At 50.9% G+C, this 19,425-nt stretch overlaps 1 protein-coding gene across 3 annotated transcripts in view; it reads left to right on the plus strand.

The window, feature by feature from the left end:
- Positions 1-333: 333 nt before the first annotated feature.
- The window catches only part of Fam167a (family with sequence similarity 167 member A), a 29,420-nt gene continuing 10,328 nt past the window's right edge, over positions 334-19,425 (plus strand). For 2 of the 3 annotated variants that reach the window (XM_021181964.2, XM_021181965.2), the window contains exons 1-3: positions 334-416; positions 5,676-5,776; positions 15,745-16,512. In XM_021181964.2, the coding sequence (XP_021037623.1) occupies positions 16,129-16,512 (384 nt within the window). In that variant the 5' untranslated portion in view covers positions 334-416; positions 5,676-5,776; positions 15,745-16,128. Of the gene's footprint in view, positions 417-5,675; positions 5,777-7,101; positions 7,151-15,744; positions 16,513-19,425 lie in introns of those variants that run through there. The other variant, XM_029468700.1, reaches the window with a different exon arrangement.

Below are 19,425 nucleotides of genomic sequence, written 5' to 3' on the forward strand. Positions count from 1 at the left end.
CATAACTCTCTTTGCTTTGATCTTAATGGGAAAAAAAAAGTTTGGGTTTGATTTCGCCTGGAGCTTGCTGAGAGTTCCTGACTAGGATTAGCCTTGCACAGGGAGGGAGAATCGGGGGTCTTTAGGACCCGGGTGCACTCGGACCAGCGGTGCCGGGAGGCCGACCTGCCGCGGCTTGAATGGGAGGCGGGCGGCGGCGCCGAGAGGCTGGCGGCGGAATAGCTCTGCGGTCGCCAGGCAACCGCCCTGACGCAACGCAAAAGAACGTCCCTTCAAAAAAGAACGGTGCGGAGAATTCACACCGCCACGGAGCCCGGGAGCTCGGGAGGCGGGAGCCGAGCTCCGAGGGAGGGCGGGCGCGGGCTGGCGGCGGGGACCGCAACAGCTCCGAGGACGTGCGGCTGGAGCTCAAGAAGGTGGGTTCGCGGCAATGAGGCTTGGCTGAGGAGCCCGGGTGCCCAGGTTTTCAGGGTGGGCATTGGGGTCCCTGGATCCCACAGCCCTGGAGGGGCGGGGGGGACACCGCCATAGGACAGCGTGGTTCCCTCGTATTTGCTCCTGGGGTTTCAGGCCTCTCTGGAAGGCAAGGGGTGGGGGGCAGGTGTGGACTCCATGCCTCTGGTCTCAGCTCTCTTGTTGAGCGGTTTCAGGGCTATGTATGATTCCAGGTGGGAACCTGGGGGGTCTGTAATGAGAGAGAGAGAGAGAGAGACAGAGACAGAGAGAGACAGAGAGAGAGCGAGCTCTTGGGACTGGTCTAGATCAACTCATCTAGGCTGGTGACCCCCACACCTACACATCTAAGAGAGATGAGAGTTCTTGGCGGGGGGTGTGAGACAGGGTTTCTCTGTATAGTCCTGGCTGTCCTGGAACCCACTTTGTAGACCAGGCTGGCCTCGAACTCAGAAATCTGCCTGCCTCTGCCTCCCAAGTGCTGGGATAAAGGCGTGCGCCACCCTTAACTCATGGCTCTTAGCCCTATGGCACCCCAAGAGTGATGTCAGGGATACCAGAGCGACTGTACACTCAAACGATGTGCAGTGAATGAGCAGGTCAGCCTTAGAGCTGGGCACCTCAATGGCCAGAAAGACAAGTGTGTGTGTGGCAGGGGTGGGGGTGGAGGCTTTCTCTCAGATGTGGTTTCTGTATGTATGGGTTCTGTTGTGGGTAAGCCCTCTTGGGGACATCTGGAAGATGAGTTGGCTCCAGGTTGGTGTCCCCAGTTTCATTCACTCACCAGCAAGTTCTGTCTCTCCCTCCCACCACCAAACCATCATCCATGGAGAATCTGGGATGAGACCACATCCTGTACAGAGTGCCTAGTAGATGTGGCTCCAAAGTAGCTTCCCCTCCACACACCAGAGTTCTCTCCACTCTCCTCCCTCCCCTTCTCTTCTCTCCTCTTCCCTTTCCTCTTTCCTCTTTCCTCCTCCTTCCTCTCTGTCTGTCTCTGTCTGTCTCTGTCTCTGTCTCTCTCTCTCCTTTCTCTCTTCTCCCACCAGGCTTGGGACTCAAAGTCTTGGCAAAGCCAAGCTAACCAAGGTTAGCTGTCCACCTGTTAGCCTGTCCTCAGCCTGGAGATGGAGGACCCTGCCAGGGTGGTTTTCAAGAACTTGGCAAAGCAACTACATGCTGTCTGTCAAGCAATACCATGAAGGTGCTCCTCTCCAGAGCACCTCTCCTGACCTCACTGCTGAGAACCCAGATATCCTCGGTCACTGAACCTTACGATTACTCTTTGAGGAGACAGTGTGAGTCTCTGTAGACTGGAACAGTTTGTGTGGCTTTGGAAAACACAGAGACACGCCTGTGCCTCACCCTCTCACTCCAGAAATGCTCTTAGAAAAAGATTGCTTCAGGAGGCCAGGGAATCTACCTTGGCCCCGAGACAGGAAGGAACTACTCACACCCACGGTCACGAGAGGCTCGTCATGTGGCCTAAGAAAGTCCCCTGCATACATAAAGCCCTGACTTCGTTACCCAGTACTGTATAAACTGGGCCTGGTAGCATGTGCCTGTAATCCCAGCTCTTGGGAGTTGGAGACAAGAGGATCAGAAGTTCAAGTTCATTCTTGGCTACCTTTAAGGCCAGTTTAAGGCCAGCTTGGGCTACATGAAACCTCATCTTAAGACGAAACAGAAGAAGAAAATGAAGCAACCGGAATCTCATAATCAAGTGCACTCTGGGTCAGTGAGGAGGAAGGCGACCTAGAGGGATGAGATTGGCTCAGCTCGTGGGAAACGAAGATAGTGGGCTAATGTTTAATAGGAAGTGGCAGTTGAGCTTCCATAAAGGCTAGGTTGACAGGATCTGGGGACCTGGGCCAGGGGTCCTGCCCCTTAAGAACCAATTGTCTCCCCAGTAACAGCTACTGCTTTTCTCTTGAGTAGAGAGCAAAGGAAAGGAGAGGGGAGAGGACATCAGGGGTCAGAGGTTGTCTTACCCTACCCCCACCCTTCCTATACCCACCTGTCCTCCTGAGTAGCCCACCCTCTCCCCTCTACCAAGCCACCATGTCAGATCATCTCAGGAGCAGCTCTGTGGACAGTCGTCCTGAGTCTCATGGGCATCAGGGGAGGGCCTTGTTCTCTAAGGTAGCTCCCCTCAATCAGGCCCTCTGCACACCTCAGCCTCTCCAAGAGTCCCCTGGTATATGGTAACTACCTTCATGGAAGTATTTACAGAGTACCATCCAATGGGACAGGCTTCAGTTTCTCACCTCAGAGAGGTCAACTGAGCCCTCCTTCCACACTGGGGCTGAAAATTCTTTTTAGGGTACCCTGATTCAAATGTGGGAGCTGGTTGATACTGGATCCCAGGATGTGTTACATGGGACCTGTAAAGCAAACCTGGGTCAAATCTCATTTTTCATGTTGAAGGGCAAATTTGCATGAATCCAGGGCTCAACCTATACAGTGGCTACTGCGCCAACTTTTAAAGGCTGGTCTGTATTTCCTCATTCCAAGAGGTCAGCAGAGCCTCTGAGCAGTGCCTAGGGACAGACCAATGGCAGCCAGAAGGACCTCGGCTGAGATAGTGGGGGTAAAAACCTTGAACAAGTTTTGATGAGGACCTGTATGACCAGGAGGCCGTGGGGTGGGCCTATTTCCCCTACTTATCACCAGGTCAGAAGTGACATCAGATGCTTAGTCTTTGAGTATGCACAGATGTGGAACCCTGGGAACAGAAGACAGACCTGAGCCTGACCAAACCAAATAGTCAGACAGGCAGCTGCTCCAGACCCAGAGCTGCCTCATCTGTCTTGTTGATCGGTTGGTAGCAGCTGCTGAAAACATGGCGGGCTGCAAGCCTGTTATCAAGTTTGAGTGAAAGCCAGTAGGATGGCAAGTTCTGCCCACACCTGGGCATCTTTTGATGTGTTTACTTCCAAAGCTCCAGCAGATCCAGTGAGCCTGTGCTGGGGGCTTTCCAACATCCCAGCCATCTGCCTCTTGGTACCCTGACCATCTCCTCCTTGGAGTACTCCCTAGATACTTTTAGTTTACAAGTCCATCTATCCTTCAAATTCATGTGTCAACCCACCCCTCTGGAATACCTCTGTCTTCAAAAAGATCAGGGGGAGAAAAAAAAAAAAAAAGAACATGTTTGCTTTGCTGACCACTGAATGCTTCTGCTGCCAGAGAGAACAAGGCACACCTGCACTGCTACCTCTGGAAGGGGTGGGGCTTTCCCACCCAGTGAACCATGGAAGGAGGGAGTCTCCATTTGAATGCAGCTGGGGACAGCTAGCCTGGTGAAACCACCCAGAACACCTCTCATTACCTCCAAAGCCCTTTAGGATCAAGAAGAGCATCAGGTAGAGGAATGTTATAAAGGTGGTCTTTCCCTCAAGGAACAAAGAATCTGGCCAGAGGCGACATTGAATTGGTGCTCTGCCTGTCTTAGAACACACAGACATGCGCTACTGAGTGGTAACGGTTGGGAAGCTGCTTTCCCAGGGGACAAGCCAAGGAGAACACCAGTCAAGGGCAGGGGGACGCAGTCCAATTAGAGGTATCATTAGTACCACACATGCTTTATCTCATTCGATCTTCCTAGACCATCGGTTCTGCTATGATCTTGTTTTATGGGGAAGACACTAAAGCCTGAGATGTTAGGTTTATCATTCAATATCACAGAGGTGGTTGGTGGTCAGGCTCCAACATCTCCTGCCCCATCCCCTGTCTTGTATCTCTCTGATGCACCAGATCCCTTCCTAATATGTCCCATCAGGTGCAGCTTCTGCTGACAGGATGGGGAGCAGGTTACACAACCCCATTTCTCATCTGTCTTCATGCACTTAGAACTCAGAACTGTGGGCACAGCATGCTCCTATTGCTGGTCACCTTAAACATCCATATCCCAGCTTAGACCAACTGTAACCTGACTGTACCCTTTACTGTGTCCCATCCAATCTCAAAGAAACCACCCTAAGACCCTCCAATCTCTGGGCAGTCAGCATACTCAGGTAACAAGTAGAGGTGTTGTACTCAAGCAGACACACTGTGCACCAGGAATCCTCTTAAGAAATCCTTGCAAAAACAGTTGGGCCTCCAGAGCTCACAGAATGAAATAGAAAACAAATAGAACAGATTCTTGTTTGAACCAGACTTTGTTGGTTTTGCTTATTTGAAGTTGGAGCCTATTATCATAGATTTGAATAGGCCTAACCGCCTTGTCTCGGGGCCAGGGACAAATGCCACTTGGGACGCTTTCCAGTGGGCCACTGTGTCCTTAACTGTGAAGTGGTACCTGAGTTTCCTGAGAAGCATGCACTACTCTTGTAGCTGGGAGACACACCTCATTCTGCTTTAATAGCCACAAACTGCTCCTAAGGTCAGTCTGTGTCTGATTCCTAGGAGCCACTGTGGTCTCTGGAGAGAATTCTGTGATCACGTGGGGTGGTTGGCTGAGACAGTGACAGACTGTCTGCCTTTCCAGGAGGACCCCCTTCCTTCCCTTCATTTCTCAAGACTCCTTTCTGCCCTCTTATTCTGCCTCTCAGGTACTTTCCTCCACATGTGCCGAGAAGCCCTAGCCCAGGGCCACGGAGGGGACAAGATGAGGAGACTAGCTCTCCTCCTCCTCCTCCTCCTTTTTCTCCTCCTCTTCCTCCTCCTCCTCCTCCTCTTCACAGCAGCTCCATGCTTTCTGCCTTCCTTTCAGGGATGATGTAAATTAGCTTATGGATCCTGGGAGTCATGACCCCTCCCAGATCCATAGGAATGCACACAGCTTTCTTGGAGCGGGTTTTCTTAGCAACTTTTTTCACTGGGCAAAATGAAAGCAAACTCTTGCAGGAGGCCTGTGGAGCCAAGCCTATCAATTATTCAGCATGGACCTAGCACTTTGCATTTGCAAAGGTCTTTCTAAGTTTTTGTAATAGATTCTTCCCTCATCATGTCTCAGAGTGGTGAAACAAGCCTTCCCATTTCTTAGACAATGAAAGCAGGACTCTGCTTAGAGTTTAAAGATTCAGGTTCAAGTCTAGTTAGCTCTACTAATAGAGCCATGGGATCCTAGGCCAGTCTCATGATGTCTCTCTCTCTCTTCTCTGAGGTTTGGGGTTTCTATGGGGTCTAACTTTCAGGAAATTTTATCTCGCCCAGGCCACAAAAAACGGTTTATAAATGGCAGTGTGGTTTGAAAATGTTTATGGATAATCTTATTTCAGGTATACAGCTGGAAGCATTGGATCCCAAGTGCAGGGGCAGCCATTCACACAGGACACTGCAAACCAAGCCTTTCTGGGTGAAGGTCCCTGGGAAAATGCAGGTAAGTGGGTTCCATTGCCTGTGCCTCCAAAATGTGGTCACCAGCCCACTGACTGCTATGGTTTGAGACGCTGTCCCAGAAAGAAGCAGAGGCCAGTGCATACACTGTGTGTTCACTGAGAGCTCAGAAGCAGCTCTCTGGTCATGTCTCTCCAAGGAGTTGGCTTTGGGCTGATGTGATGTCTTTATCACCATTCCCAGGCTGAGCTCTTATTTCTGTCTCCCTTAGAAATGCTAGGATCCCAAGGGAAGAATTCCTGAGGCTGCCCAAGCCGGGTGCTGCCCCTGCTGTCCCATAGCTCCCATCACTTATATTGGACCCCGTGCCATCTTCTTGCCCTCCCACACTGGAGTCCTCGGGCCTAGCATCAGGACCACCTCTCTCTCAGTTCAGGAATGAGCCAGCTCCCTACATATAGGCAGAAGTCAGTTGCTACACCTTACAAGTTTCAAGAGTCATGTGGCAGAACCTTCCACAAGCTCAAGTGTCCCCACAGCAAAGCCTATTTACAGAGGATGATTCTGAGCCCAGAGACAGACACCAGCCTCTGTGGAAGGAAGGAATAGATTTTCATGGTGCTCTATTGCAGGAAGGAACTGTCCAGGCAGCACTCAGATGGCTTCATCAGTGTCCTGGGTAGACAGCTTATTCATTCATGTTCACACACATCCAACAAGACAACCATCACCACCATACTACATACACATGTGAATGCACACACAGGGGAGGGGAGAAGAGAGAGAAAACAGCCATTCCACAGCCAATAAAATAAACACATACACACACACACACACACCCCAACACAACTAGCCCCCTCCCTGCCCACAGCTGCAGCCAGGGACACCCCATTTCAGATCTTTCCATCAACACTGACTAGGAGCTGGATTAAAGATGGGCCTGGGAAGGGGAAAGATGACTGGCAGAGGGCCAGATCAGCGGGTGTCCCTCCTGCTTCAGTCACCATGGCAACTCCAAAGAGGAGGAAAAGGGTTCTGGGCAGTGCCCAGCTTGTGTCAGCAGCTTGAGGCGGGTGGGGGGACGTGGGGTGTGGCTGTGTCCCCTCCTCTCATCCCCAGCTGGTCAGTACTGAAGCATGTCTGCCAAGCACAGATGGTCATATTACAGAGCACACCTTCCAGCGTGGGTGAGTTGGATAGGAGCGCCCCACCCCATGCAAGATAAGCATCAGGTTTATCATTAAACCTGAACAGATAAGCCTGCCTGGCTCATGAGCCCAGATCTATAACTCTCCCACCACCTGAAAAACAAAAAAACAAAAACAAAAACGGTAGAGCCCAGTGACTGTCGTTTCCATGGCTCTATGACAGCTTCCTCTTCAGAGAAGGAGCCCAGACCTGATTAAGAGACAAGAAGGTACGTGCAGGCTGTGAACTCAGCCCACTTTGTCCTCTACTCTACAGCCTTGGAGGCCACTCAGAGCACAGCCTGTGGGTGGAAGCAGAGGGGGCTGTGGGGGCTGCATGCCCTAGCATGTTGATTGGGGAGGTCAAAGACATTGCCTTTTGCCCAGTCACAACTTTCTGGTGGAGTTTGTCGCTTGGTGACATGCAAAACACTCAGCAGAGGAACACAGACTTCCTTGTATTCGGGTGAGTCTCTGTCCACTGACCAGGCCTGCCCTGGCTCAGCTGTACAGGCCTGGGTAGCTAGACAGTGTTGGAGTGTGCAAGCCAGACTCGCTGAAGACGACAGTCATTCCTCGTACCTGCCTTACTAAGGAAAGTCAGATCCTGAGGAGGCTTGACCCCTGGTGTGGCCAGTTCTTCATTCCAGAATCTTCTCCAAATGACTAAGTCACACCAGTCGATGGAAAGTTTTCTACATGGGTGGGACTCAGAAAGGAAGTAGTCAGCCATGCCCAGATAGCATGTTCTAGAAAACAGCATGGCAGCCCCAGGAATGTGATGGGAGGCTGTGGCGGGCTGTCATGAAGGCAGCCTAAGCCTTAGGCTGGTCACTCAGTCCCCAACTCACTTTGCCCAACCAGGCAGTCTAAAAGACCTGACCCTGGCCTTACTCATTGCATGTATGTGGCATGTAATCACAGTCAAGGTGGCCCTTGAGGTGGGGACAGTACCACTAGACTTCAGGAGCTGGGCCATCTATCTCTGGGACAGCTGTCTACCAGAGGACAGATGAGCCCCGTCCTGTTGAGATATATAAGAAGAGAGAGCTTAGCCCCCAGCTCAACCCTGCTGGCATCATTCTATTCACACCCACCCAGTTCCAACGCTTGTCCTCCAAGTTCTTTCTCATCTCTGTGCCTCAGTTTCCACATATAATGAGTATGCAGTCGCAGGTCCTCAAGCTCATGAAGTGCTTTTTTTTTTTTTTTTTTCAGAGTGTCTGGCTTGTTAGGTAGTAGAAGCTTGGTAGTGTTATTAATAATACCTAGAAGCACAATTGCTCGGGTGGGATCCAAGATGTACTATAGAAGATAAAGGGTCGATACTAGTGGAGCCCCAGAGAAACATCCAAGGGCACGAAGGGAGGGGCCACTTAGAAGGAGACAGCATACCTGGTATACTGTAGCATGACCAGGCATTCTTGGACCTAAGGTGAGGATGGGGGAGGGGTATGCATCAGTGGGGGAGAAATAGGGGGATGGTGGGCATCAGTGGGAAGTTGGCAGAAGATAGAGAACTCTCGGCTCTCCCCAGCAGAACCCTGGTCCCAAGACCCATGCTCTTCATCCTTGCAGGGACCTTGTAGAGTCAGAACAATTGAGGCTCAACTGTGTTAAGGCCCTCTGGAAATTATTATCATTGGTGCCCTGCCTGTGCTGAGCCTAGGGCACCCATCTCTACCTATGTTCTAAATAATGTGCCTCCTTTCCTGGATGAAGATCACAGACCCTTGCCAGTGTTCCTGGGCTGGGATTTTGTGACATGGGTCTTCTGTTTCCAACTTGTAAAGTCAACCCCAAACACTAGGGTTCCTGTACCTCTCTCAGGCAGCATGGAAAGTCTCCAGGTGACATCAGGAGTCAATTCTGAGAATATCCTACTAGTACAAGAGGCTCAGATCCATGGAGCCCAGCTATAGGAGGTGAGCTATAGCAACAGAACCACTCCTGAGCAACTTTCGCTGTGGGAAGTGTCATCTTGCTGAGGTAGACAAAGAGGGGCACATCTCCAAACAGTCATCCAGCCTGGCCAGACATACAAACGTTTGCCCCAGTTTGGGAGTCCTGCAGCAGCCTGTTAGGGAAGGCCCAGAGCAGGTCTTCTTCCTCAATGACCCCTGGGTGGCATTTTCTGCTAGAAGGAGCAGAGGAGGTATAAAGAGCCACAGATGGTAAACTGTCACCCTGTCCTCACCAGGTGCCACTTGCTGTCGACTGTAAAGTAGGAAACAACCACGAATGCAGACAGACTCAGCAAAAAAAAAAAAAAAAAAAAAAAAAAAAAAAATCACTAAGAGGGTGACTTCTTATCCTGTTAGTTCTCAACATACGGGGAGATGTGGGAGAAGAGGGCCTTTGGGGTGTCATGACATTCCATGGCATTGCTTGCTTATGTAAATGAGCTGTGCAGCCCTAACTCTAGCCAGGGCTCTTGAGTATAGGCAACAGAAAGCAGGAAGGTGGTAGCAATACTGGGCAGCCATAGGAAGTGAGAGGGCGCAAGGGGCAAGGAAGAAAGCTGGTGGATGCAGGGCAGAACCAGAAGTCAGAGCCAGGCCCTGGTTATTTAGTAGAAACCATTGTCTCAGAGACCTCTGCATTTCACAACTGTCTTGGGACTGGCACCTAAGTGACCACATGTGAATTCTCACTGGCTCCTCATCTGGATCTCACACACTCCAAATTCAGAGCCCAGTCTTGAGCCTCTGATTGGTCAAGCTCAAGTCACATGCCTAAATATAATAGGCAGGACCTTGGCAGAAGAAGGGGACTGGGGGTGGTCCTGTGGTTCCAGAGGACAAACACAGTGGGTACCAGGCTTGCCTCTGGTTCCACACAACATGGAGTTCCCTACAGACAGCAAAGAGGAGGAGGTTAGTTGTGGCCTAGAAACAAACAAAAGCCAAATCTCAGTGAGCATTCACCATGTTCTTTTCCTTCCTCTCCTTATGAGTTTCTGCTAGCCAGTTCTGTCAGGAATCCAGCTGGAAGTAGCTTAGGTTTCAGAGGATAACCTGAAGGGCTATGTCATCAAAGCCTAGGTGGTAGGCTGTGGGGAACTGAATAATTGCCTGTTCACTAAGATAGCTTAGTGAGCCAATGGAGTTTGGGGAACATTTGGAGTTCCCTGTGGGAACATGGGCCACCACTGAAGAAAAGGCTCCCTCTAGCAATTATTAATTGTGCATATGCTTGAGGAGAGGTAGGGCTTCACATGCTCCTTCCTCCCGTGATGGAGGATGAGCCCAGTCTTGTATGGGTCATCCTTGGGTAATATCGGCTGCTGAGAGTTCAGATGGCAACAGTCTTGTCATGCCCCAGAGCACAGTGTTCCACAGCAGTCAGGCTTAGAACAAGGTCTAATTGGGGGACTCAAACTGTCTTGTGAACTTGGTGTTAGACACCAGTAAATGTTCTCCTTGTGATGGCAAGTGGCTAGCGACTCCAGCGACTTCTAAGTGTAAGGCTAGCTTGGGGTAAGGAGCGCTCTTATCAGCTCAGTTACATCACTTGAGGTGAGAGGTGTCAGCGGCCTAAGAGCTGAGGAGTAGGGTTCCTTAAAGCAAGGTGGAATGGTCTTTCTGGAGGACAGAGAACAGGAGAAGGTGCCAAGTAGAAATGACCTCATACAGTGTTGGGCACCAAGGGAGTCCTCTCTGCTCCCGTTCAAAGTCCCAGAACATGGCCCAAGCTGAGGCTGTGCCTGTTTTGCGTGGAGAAGGGGAGGGGAGGGGAGGGGAGGCTTTACACCTGCATCCAGTCACATGGGTTACAGACATATTCTTGTTCAGACACTTCCCAGGCAGGGCAGGGAAGGGGTAGGCGTGGCGGCTTCTGAGGACAGATAGAGGGGATGTCCACAGGAAGCCCTGGAGCCACACCTCTGCTTCTCCGAGCCCATTCAACTGTCACACACCTGAGCAAGTGCAGGCCACAGAGACAGGGGTCTGCTCTATGTGCCCACTCATTCTGGCTTGGTTACAGAGGGGCAGCACCATGCTAAGTTCTGGATCTCAGATCAAAATCCTGGTTCACACTGTGAACATCACAGTGTGGCAGAGGGAGACCATCATGAAGGCCTTGTTAGGGGCTGGAGAGATGGCTCAGTTGTTAGGAGCACCGGCTGCTCTTCCAGAGGACTCAAGTTGACCTCCCAGCACCTGCATGGTGGCTCACAACTATCTGTAACTCTACTTTTTGGAGATATGACAATTTCTCATGGCCTCCTCAGGCACTACACACATGGGGTGCTCAGACATGCATGCAGACAAAATACCCATATACATAAAATACAATCAATCTTATAAAAAAGAAGACTGGTACAAGTGTTGTGTTATAAGAGGGGCAAGAAACCCACCCATTAAGAGATAGCCTAAACACAGACACTAAGGGCTCAAGTCCCAACTTCACCACTGACTTGCTCTGTGACCGTAGGCAAGAGACTACACCTACTTGGGCCTTGGTCTCCCCATAAGTACAACGGGAACAATAACTTGTGCATCTTAGGCTTCTATGTGCATCTCTGCGTTAGGACCGGGTTAGTTTTTAGGATGACTCCCAGTGTGGTTGCTCTGAGTAAGCATTAGCTAATCCTGTGGTGACATCATTGCTTTCCTGTGTGCTGTCATTACCAGAGCACACCACCCAGCCAGTGGAGATGAAAGAGATCTCCCGGAAGGAAAAGGGCCTCAAATCCCTAAGAACTGAGGTAGAGAAAGGAGGGGGAAGAAACAGCCATACAAAGTCATGGGATTTAAGGGGGAAGGAGAGGCTGTGTGTGTGTGTGTGTGTGTGTGTATGTGTGTGTGTAGAGGAAATGATGGGTCCCAGTGGAAAGAGTCTAGAGGAACATTAGTCAACAGACCCCATAGACTTCCTCTGCCCAGGAGCCAATTGGGGAAGTGGGCCTGAAGCCTTACCAGATGAACACATTAGCTCATAACGAGACAAGGTGTTGGCTGACGGATGGAGTTCTACCCACCCACCTCCTCCAGCAGCCCAGGAATTAGCTCACAGCTGGCAAAGCCTCCCCTGCTATCCTGGAAGCCTGGAGCATGTTTGAACAGCAACCATGTGTGCAGAGTGGGTCCTCAGGCCCACACATCATTTCTTCGGAGACACTGGCACACCTGCAAGGCTTGTCCCTGCTACCAATGGGACATCTGCCGTGTGGGGCATACCTGATCCCGGTTGGATTATGAGATTGTCTGCTTTCTTCTGGTGTCCTGGGCCCCAGGTCTGGGAGTGGTCTTTGGCTTCTTGCTTTCCTCTTAAGTTTACTGGCTCCAGGAGACTCTAGGAGAGGTAAGTCCTTGGTACTGTTGCTCAACATGTCAGGGGGCTCTTCCTGAGCCCAGGCTTCAGAGCATTCTAATATTTAAACAAACAAACAAACAAACAAACAAACAAAAAACAGAAGGGCCCTGCTGCCATTCTGCCCACCCATGGATGGCACCTATCCCAAACACCCATCCAGGACCTCACCACCTGCTCAGGACGAATCTAGCTAAGTGCCCACTCACTGGGCAGTTGATGAAGAATCTTTCTCTTGGTGCCTCTCCAGGCCTGTGTGGGTAACATTCCAGGCCAACTCCTACACCCACTTATAGATACCTCCTTCAGATACCAGGGTCATTTGGTTTCCAAGGAAAGATGCCAAAGAACAGAGACAACTCAAGTCACCCAAAAGATCAAGGACCCAAAAATGACAGCTCAGGGCAGCGGTGAGGTGAAAGGACTGGAATGTGGCATCATCCATGGGTTACATCCACTTTACAACCTTTTAAAATGTAATTTTATCTAGACCTCCTGCACGTGGGGTGCAGAGCTAACAGCTCTGTTACCTTGGTTAAGCCTCAAATGCTCTCAGTCATCGACACCCTGAACAGAGGCAGACATCATCCTGAAATCCTTTGGAACTTTTTTTGTTTTTTTCCTGTTTTAACCCAAGGACCACCCAGTGTTTGCATTTGGAGAGGCCAGTCTGCAGAGTGTCTGAGTTCTGGTTGTATCCAACATCTCTGAGGACGATGGAGAGGCACAGAGTGGTCCTGAAGCCACAGGCCTGACAAGCTGCCTTTTGGCTTTGAGCTGGGCAGAAAGAAACCAGATGATGCTGTGTGCCCAGGTCCCAGCTACCTATAGCCTGCTCATGGAAACACCTCACTTTTCTGATCTCTATGCTCCCTACTTGGTAGTACCCATTCTTTCCATTGCCTCTTGGATGAGGGCAAGGCTGGAGAGAGTCAGGGTACGCCCTGTACTTCACAGAGCCCATGAAAGTAGTAAATCAATGGCCCCTAGGCTAACTCATCTCACTGAGCTCTTGTTCAGGCCTTCTCTGGGTCTAGTCAGAAGCAGTCATTAAAACAAAGCCACACAGCGAGACTAGAGTGAAGACCCTTACCTCACCCTGCAGGTTGCCACCCCCTACACAGGAGCATGCAGGAGTAGAAAGGCCTTCCTGCCTGTGCGGACTCTCCCAGGATTTGGTACTGCTCATCAGCCTGTCTAAATTGGACTTTCTCCAAAAAGCTCGGCTGGCTGTAATGAGAGCTCCCTTGTCTGAGGAAGGAAGCTTTCTGGGGTTCAGCTGCCCCAGGTGTACTTAGAATGAAGGCTGGCATCTCAGCACAAAAGCAGACAGCAGGCGCCTGGGAAGGGCCCCAGAAAGCCACTCCCAAGTTTTCACACTTGGAGAGATCTGAGGAAGGCAACCATGGGAAAGTACAGGGGCAGAGTGTCAAGAGTTGCTGTGCCTTCCTGGCATGGTAACAGTCAGAGAGCATATGTGAAGAGGTGGGTAGTCTCAACCCCTTTTTTTTTTTTTTTTTTTTTTGGTTTTTTGAGACAGGGTTTCTCTTTATAGCTCTGGCTGTCCTGGAGCTCACTTTGTAGACCAGTGCTGGGATTAAAGGCGTGCGCCACCACGGCCCGGCATGCAGAGAGCCAGCCGGAGGCTCAGCTAGCCTGAGGTCAGATCCCCAGTTCAGCATCTCAAAAGAAGGTTTTCTAGCTATGTGCTTGGAGCTTCTGGAAACTGAGGCTGCTGCTGGGGTAGACTCGGGGCCAGCATAATGGGCTCAGAATCCCCCTGGGATGAGCTGGGGTAGCCTCGGGGCCAGCAGAATGGGCTCAGAATCCCTCAGGACAATCAAGGATCCTCAGGATACTATTACCTTGCCCAGAGAAGGCAAGAAATGAAACTGCGTTTCTCTGCTATCTGTGGGCTGGAATGTTGTTCTCACTTCCTAATGGTGCCCTGGTGTGGGTAGCCTCAGACCCTAGGGAGGCCAGCACCCAGGGCTCTGATCTGCTCTCCTCACAGTCCAGGCTTGTAGGAGCGGTCCTGAGCAGAAAGCTCTGCTCTCACCTTCCTGAGGATCTGTGTGCCTGGCAAGAAGAACCCCACATCCTCCCTCAATGGCCCCCAGTTGCTCCCACACCACCCCCATCTTGGCCTACTGAATCTTCACCTCCATCTATCCCTAGTTCTTGCCACTGTGTATTACCCTGAATGAATTCTTCTTTGGATTAGGGAATTTTTCTTTTAACTTTTTAATACCGATTTGATTGACAACCACTGAAATGCAGAAACAATTTCATGCATTTCAACAGGTAGAAAGACAAGTTGTTTTCCCACCCATTCCCTAAGAAACGCAGCCCCATTCCCTAAGAAACACAGCCACCGCTCAAGTGTGCTACACTAATGGAAAGAAGGCTGGCTTGGACAATGTAACGATGTAACAGTCTCAGAAGGAAAGAAGATCCTCCTCAGGGTGGAGATAGTGCCTGTGTAAGGCAGCATGACCAGTTTGTGTCACCAAGAAGTCAGGAGCTAAAACACACACAAGTCCATAAGCAGCTCCATCTCTTCTCTTTTCCACACGAGGACAGCATATGCTCCAAGAGGCTGAGCCTATAGCTCTTCATCTGGGCCTTATCTTGGATGCGTTTCCACATCCGTTCATTCCTGTTTTAGAGCTCAACAGAGATCTGTTTCAAACCCAAGTTCAAATCATGTGCCTTCTACTGTCCTTGCCCAGATCTCCCCAGATGTGAGATGCTAAAGCCGAGAGACTCGGATCTGCTTCTAACTCAGCTATGCCTTGATATGATGGGCTAAGGGTCTTGGCTTATACCCTTTACTAGAGCCAAGCTGATCGGCTTAGAGCACAGCCTGGATCCCTTGCAAGGTAGTGCTGCCCCATGGGCAGTCTAGGTGAATGGGAGAATCATCTTTCCACAAGAGTGAGTCACGAGTCTGTTCAGTTTCTCAGTCTAGCTCCTGCCAGCAGCTCCTGCCTGCCACGGCTGCGGGTTTATTTGCTTCCTCTGATGAGGTGAGGTGAGGTGTTGTTGTTGGAGCCGGAAGCTGAGTGTGGATGAAGGGTGGGGCTGTAATGGGTCTGAGGGTGGCTAGGGGCAGTAGACACCTGTCCTGAGTCTGTGTGGGATCCCACTTGGCTGTGAGGACCTTCCCAGAGAAGAAACTTGTGTCCAGCTGGCCTTCTCCCTGTTTCTTGCTGAGGGATCTATCGTGGTGAGTCACTTGGCTTCTTGGAGACCCAGGTTCTTGCTTTGTAAATTGGGCGTTAAAACAAACCTGCACTTGCTACAAGGTCTTCTATGGGCTCAGAGAGGTAGAATGGTTTTACTGACAGTAAAGCTCTGTCCAGTTTTATCAGTTGCTCTGCCTGGAGGCTGTGAAATCGCCTTACTTCTTGCCAAGAACTGGCTCATAGAAGTCCCATTGCTGAGCCTCAGTTTCCCATCTTGGGGAATGAGACCTGGGCTGATATGATTATTTTCTTTCTTGCAGGCCTACTTTCTGCATTTCCTTCGGCTTTGACCTGTACACCTCCAGCAAGCATAGAGAGATCTTGGAGGAGGAGGCTGTCCCAAAGATTTCCTGCTGATGCTTGTCTGATCCTGCCTTCTGTGAAGCATGGCCGCCACAGGATTACGACAGGACAAATCATAGACCCTGAGTCTCACAGCTGCTCTGAGAGGCACACGCTACAGCCTTGCTTGGCGCCAGGTGCTGCCAAGCCGTGAGACTCACTCCCATCCCAACAATGCCTTCAGGCGCCATGGCCGCAGCCGTATGAGACTATTAAGGACCAGGACTTGACCTTGCTACCCAGTAAGCCTCCCAAGCGGCCCCTACCGCCTCCCATGTCTGGCTACCAGGGCAGACTAGAGAATGTCTGTGCCCCAGATTCAAGTGGAAGAAGTGGGTGAGAAAGACAGGCCAGCCGGGGCAGCCGTACCTCCCGATGACCACCTCCTCAGTCTGAAGGCCCTCACTGAGAAGCTGAGGCTGGAGACCCGAAGACCTTCCTACCTGGAATGGCAGGCCAGGTTGGAGGAGCAGACATGGCCTTTCCCGAGGCCAGCTGCCCAGCAAGAGGCGAGTCTGGAGCAGGGAGCATGTGGGGGTGAAGAGCCTTTGATGCCTCTAAAGGAGCCCCGAGATCTTCTCCCACCTTCCGGGAGTGCCGGCAGGGGTGACAGGCCACTGACCACAGGCAAGCTGGAAGGCTTCCAGAGTATCGATGAAGCTATAGCCTGGCTCAGAAAGGAACTGGTGAGTGGCTGCCCGCCAGGAGGCCCATGTATGTGCCATGCATGTCCCCTCCCTCATCTTTCTGTCTGACTCTGCTGTGTTCCCACATCATGTTTGTCCTCCCGTCTCTGCTTGTTTCCCATTGCATATCCGGCTTCCTGTTAGGTGAAGGGGAGATGTCATTTTTCAGTGGATACACGGGGCTCAGTCAGCCTCTAATCAAAGATCTAGAGGAAGCAAGCATTAGTCCAAGAATCTGAGCCCACATGTGTTCTTACCCTCTCCTCACCAGCATTGGGGTCTCCTGCTCTTATTCCTGGACACCTAAGGGAGCCCCAGAGTTTGCCTGAACTTCTCCCCATCCATCCCAGTTACCTACAGGATTGGGGACTACCACTCACTGAGCAAGCAAATGGCCTCTATCCCTGAGCTGAAAGTTGACAATAGCTGGGATGGTGGGTCTCCCTGGGTGGCCAACTTTGGGAAGGGCTCTGAGTTTGGGGTCCTTAGCTGTAAGTACTGGGGCTCAGCATGGGAAGTGCTGTTTAATAGTTCAAGGTGTAGAGAACTTCCAGAAGAGGGCACATGACTGATCATGCCTGGGGTGAAGGCTTTGGGGTGAGAGGATGTTGAGTAAGAATCTGCCCAGAAGTCAGGGTGGGTCGGGCATTCCAGTCGGGAGGAGTGAGCAAGGACAGAAGATGCTGAGGGAGCAGCAGCTGGATCCTTTTACTGCCCACAGGCAAAAACAGACTCCCATCAGGAGCCTCTCCCCACCACGGAATTCCTAGGAAAGGAGATGGACGTTGTCCCATCCTGCCCCAGGAAAAGCACTAGGTCCCCCACCCACAGTGGCTTCTCAGCAGACCCAGACCTGAAACAAAGCCACCCCCCCAAGCTTCAGCTGCTTCCCTGAGTCACCTCCAGGGCCATCTGACTCCAAGAAGCCAGTAGTCAAGGGCCAGCTGCCCTCCAGAGCTGCTGGGAACTCTCCAGCCGACAGGAAAGCAGAGGCCTGCTTGGTTTGTGTTGGTGAGTCCTGCAAGACATCTCTCCCCGGGGGCCTGAGATTTCTTGTGGGCTGAAAGAAAGCATTGGAGTTCAGGGTGGTGGCAGCTCAGGAGGCTGGGCATCTGATTAATTCGGAACCTCTCTAGTTGATATTGAGGCTGCTCAGAACACACTGTCCCACTGTGTATGCTGTTAAGGTAGAGCACGGTATACTTGCTATTGGCTTTCTCAGAAGACAGGGCTCCTGTGGATTCTTGCTGCGTGACTACAGGGTGCTCACAGGAGCATGAGAGAGGTGGGCAGGACACAGACCCTAAAAGCTGTACCCTGAATTCCTGAAGCTAAACTGCTTAGATCTGTTCTTCACAGAGGAACAAAAAAAAAATTCTCATTAGCCAAGGATGCAATTTGTTGGTTTGGGGTTCATTTGAGTATTTATTGTTTCTAGGAGCTGAGTTGTTTACTGTTTAAATAAATTCACATTCCTTGTGGGCTCTCCTTTGGAGTGGGGAGTAGAGAAAATTTTCCTCTGAGTGAACGGAAAACAGTAGGGGCTTCCTTCTTGGACAGCTCCCAGCATCCTTTAGATAGAAAGGTACCAGGGGGAACCTTGGAAAGATCCCAATGCCTCAGGATATGATGAACATCTAGGATGTGATGCCTGAAATCTATGGGGCATACTCATCCCCATTGCCAGGACACATCAAACCAAGCGTGGCAAGGTACCCCACCCAGAGTGTGCTGGCTAAGAGGAGGAGGCCAGCCATGTTCAGGTAACTCAGCCTGTAGGAGCCCAGGGCAAGACAGTCATAGTCAGGACTAATTTGGTTGCCAAAGGCTGTCTGATGTGGGCACAAGAAATACGTGCATTAGTAACATGCCTTCACCTATGACATTTTCTATTCCCCTGGGTGACCATAGGTGAGTAACGATGAGTAGTAGAATGACAGATGTGTCATGGTGCTCACTGTGTGCATGTCTCATTGCCGTGGTGTGACCTTGCCTTCACAAACTCTCATTTTTAAGAGGACAAAAGACTCAAGAGAGGAACGCAGCAGGGAATGAGGAAGGTGGTATTCGAACCCTGGGTCATAGAATCACTTTGCCAATGCTAGTCTTAAGCTGCTGCTACAGAATACAGCATCCTCCATTAGTAGCCAGTTTCCCTAAAACCGAGCTCGATGGGAGGTCAGGGGACAGCAGTGTGTACAGGTTGGAGGCAGAGAGAAGAACACGGTTGAATGAGAATCCCTAAGTTCCACTTAGTCTTACAGAGGTCCTGGCACTTGTGTCATTGCTCCCATCACACAGATGAGTTCAATGAAGCTCCTGGGAGTCAGTGAACCTGACCAGGAGTGACAAAGCAGAGGCTCAGATCACCCGACTGGGGAAGGCCCAACTGATCATGCTGGAAATGCCATTGGGCCTTGGAACTCCAGTGTGCATCCAGAGCCCCCTGAGTCTATTTTTATTTATTTATTTATTTATTTATTTATTTATTTATTTATTTATTTTTGGTTTTTTGAGACAGAGTTTCTCTGTAGCCCTGGCTGTCCTGTAACTCACTCTGTAGACCAGGCTGGCCTAGAACTCAGAAATCCACCTGCCTCTGCCTCCCAAGTGCTGGGATTAAAGGCGTGCGCCACCACTGCCCGGCTCCCCTGAGTCTATTTTAAGGATGGACACTGGGTTCTGTGGGTCTGGGATTTGGAATTTCCAATATGTCCCAAGGTGTTGCGGCCTGCCTGCAGTCCACAACACGAACGGTTCAACTGAGAATGGCAGTTCGAACTGAAAAGAGAGGAATCTAGACGGGGCGGAAGAAAGAATGGAGCCAAGACAACAAACATTCTGATCAAGGCTCAATTTTACTATTTTCAGACACTCAGTTATAAAGGAAGGGGGAGGGAACCCAATATCCCG

The sequence above is a fragment of the Mus caroli genome, chromosome 14 (assembly GCF_900094665.2).
Source record: "Mus caroli chromosome 14, CAROLI_EIJ_v1.1, whole genome shotgun sequence".
Taxonomy (NCBI): Eukaryota; Metazoa; Chordata; class Mammalia; order Rodentia; family Muridae; genus Mus; species Mus caroli.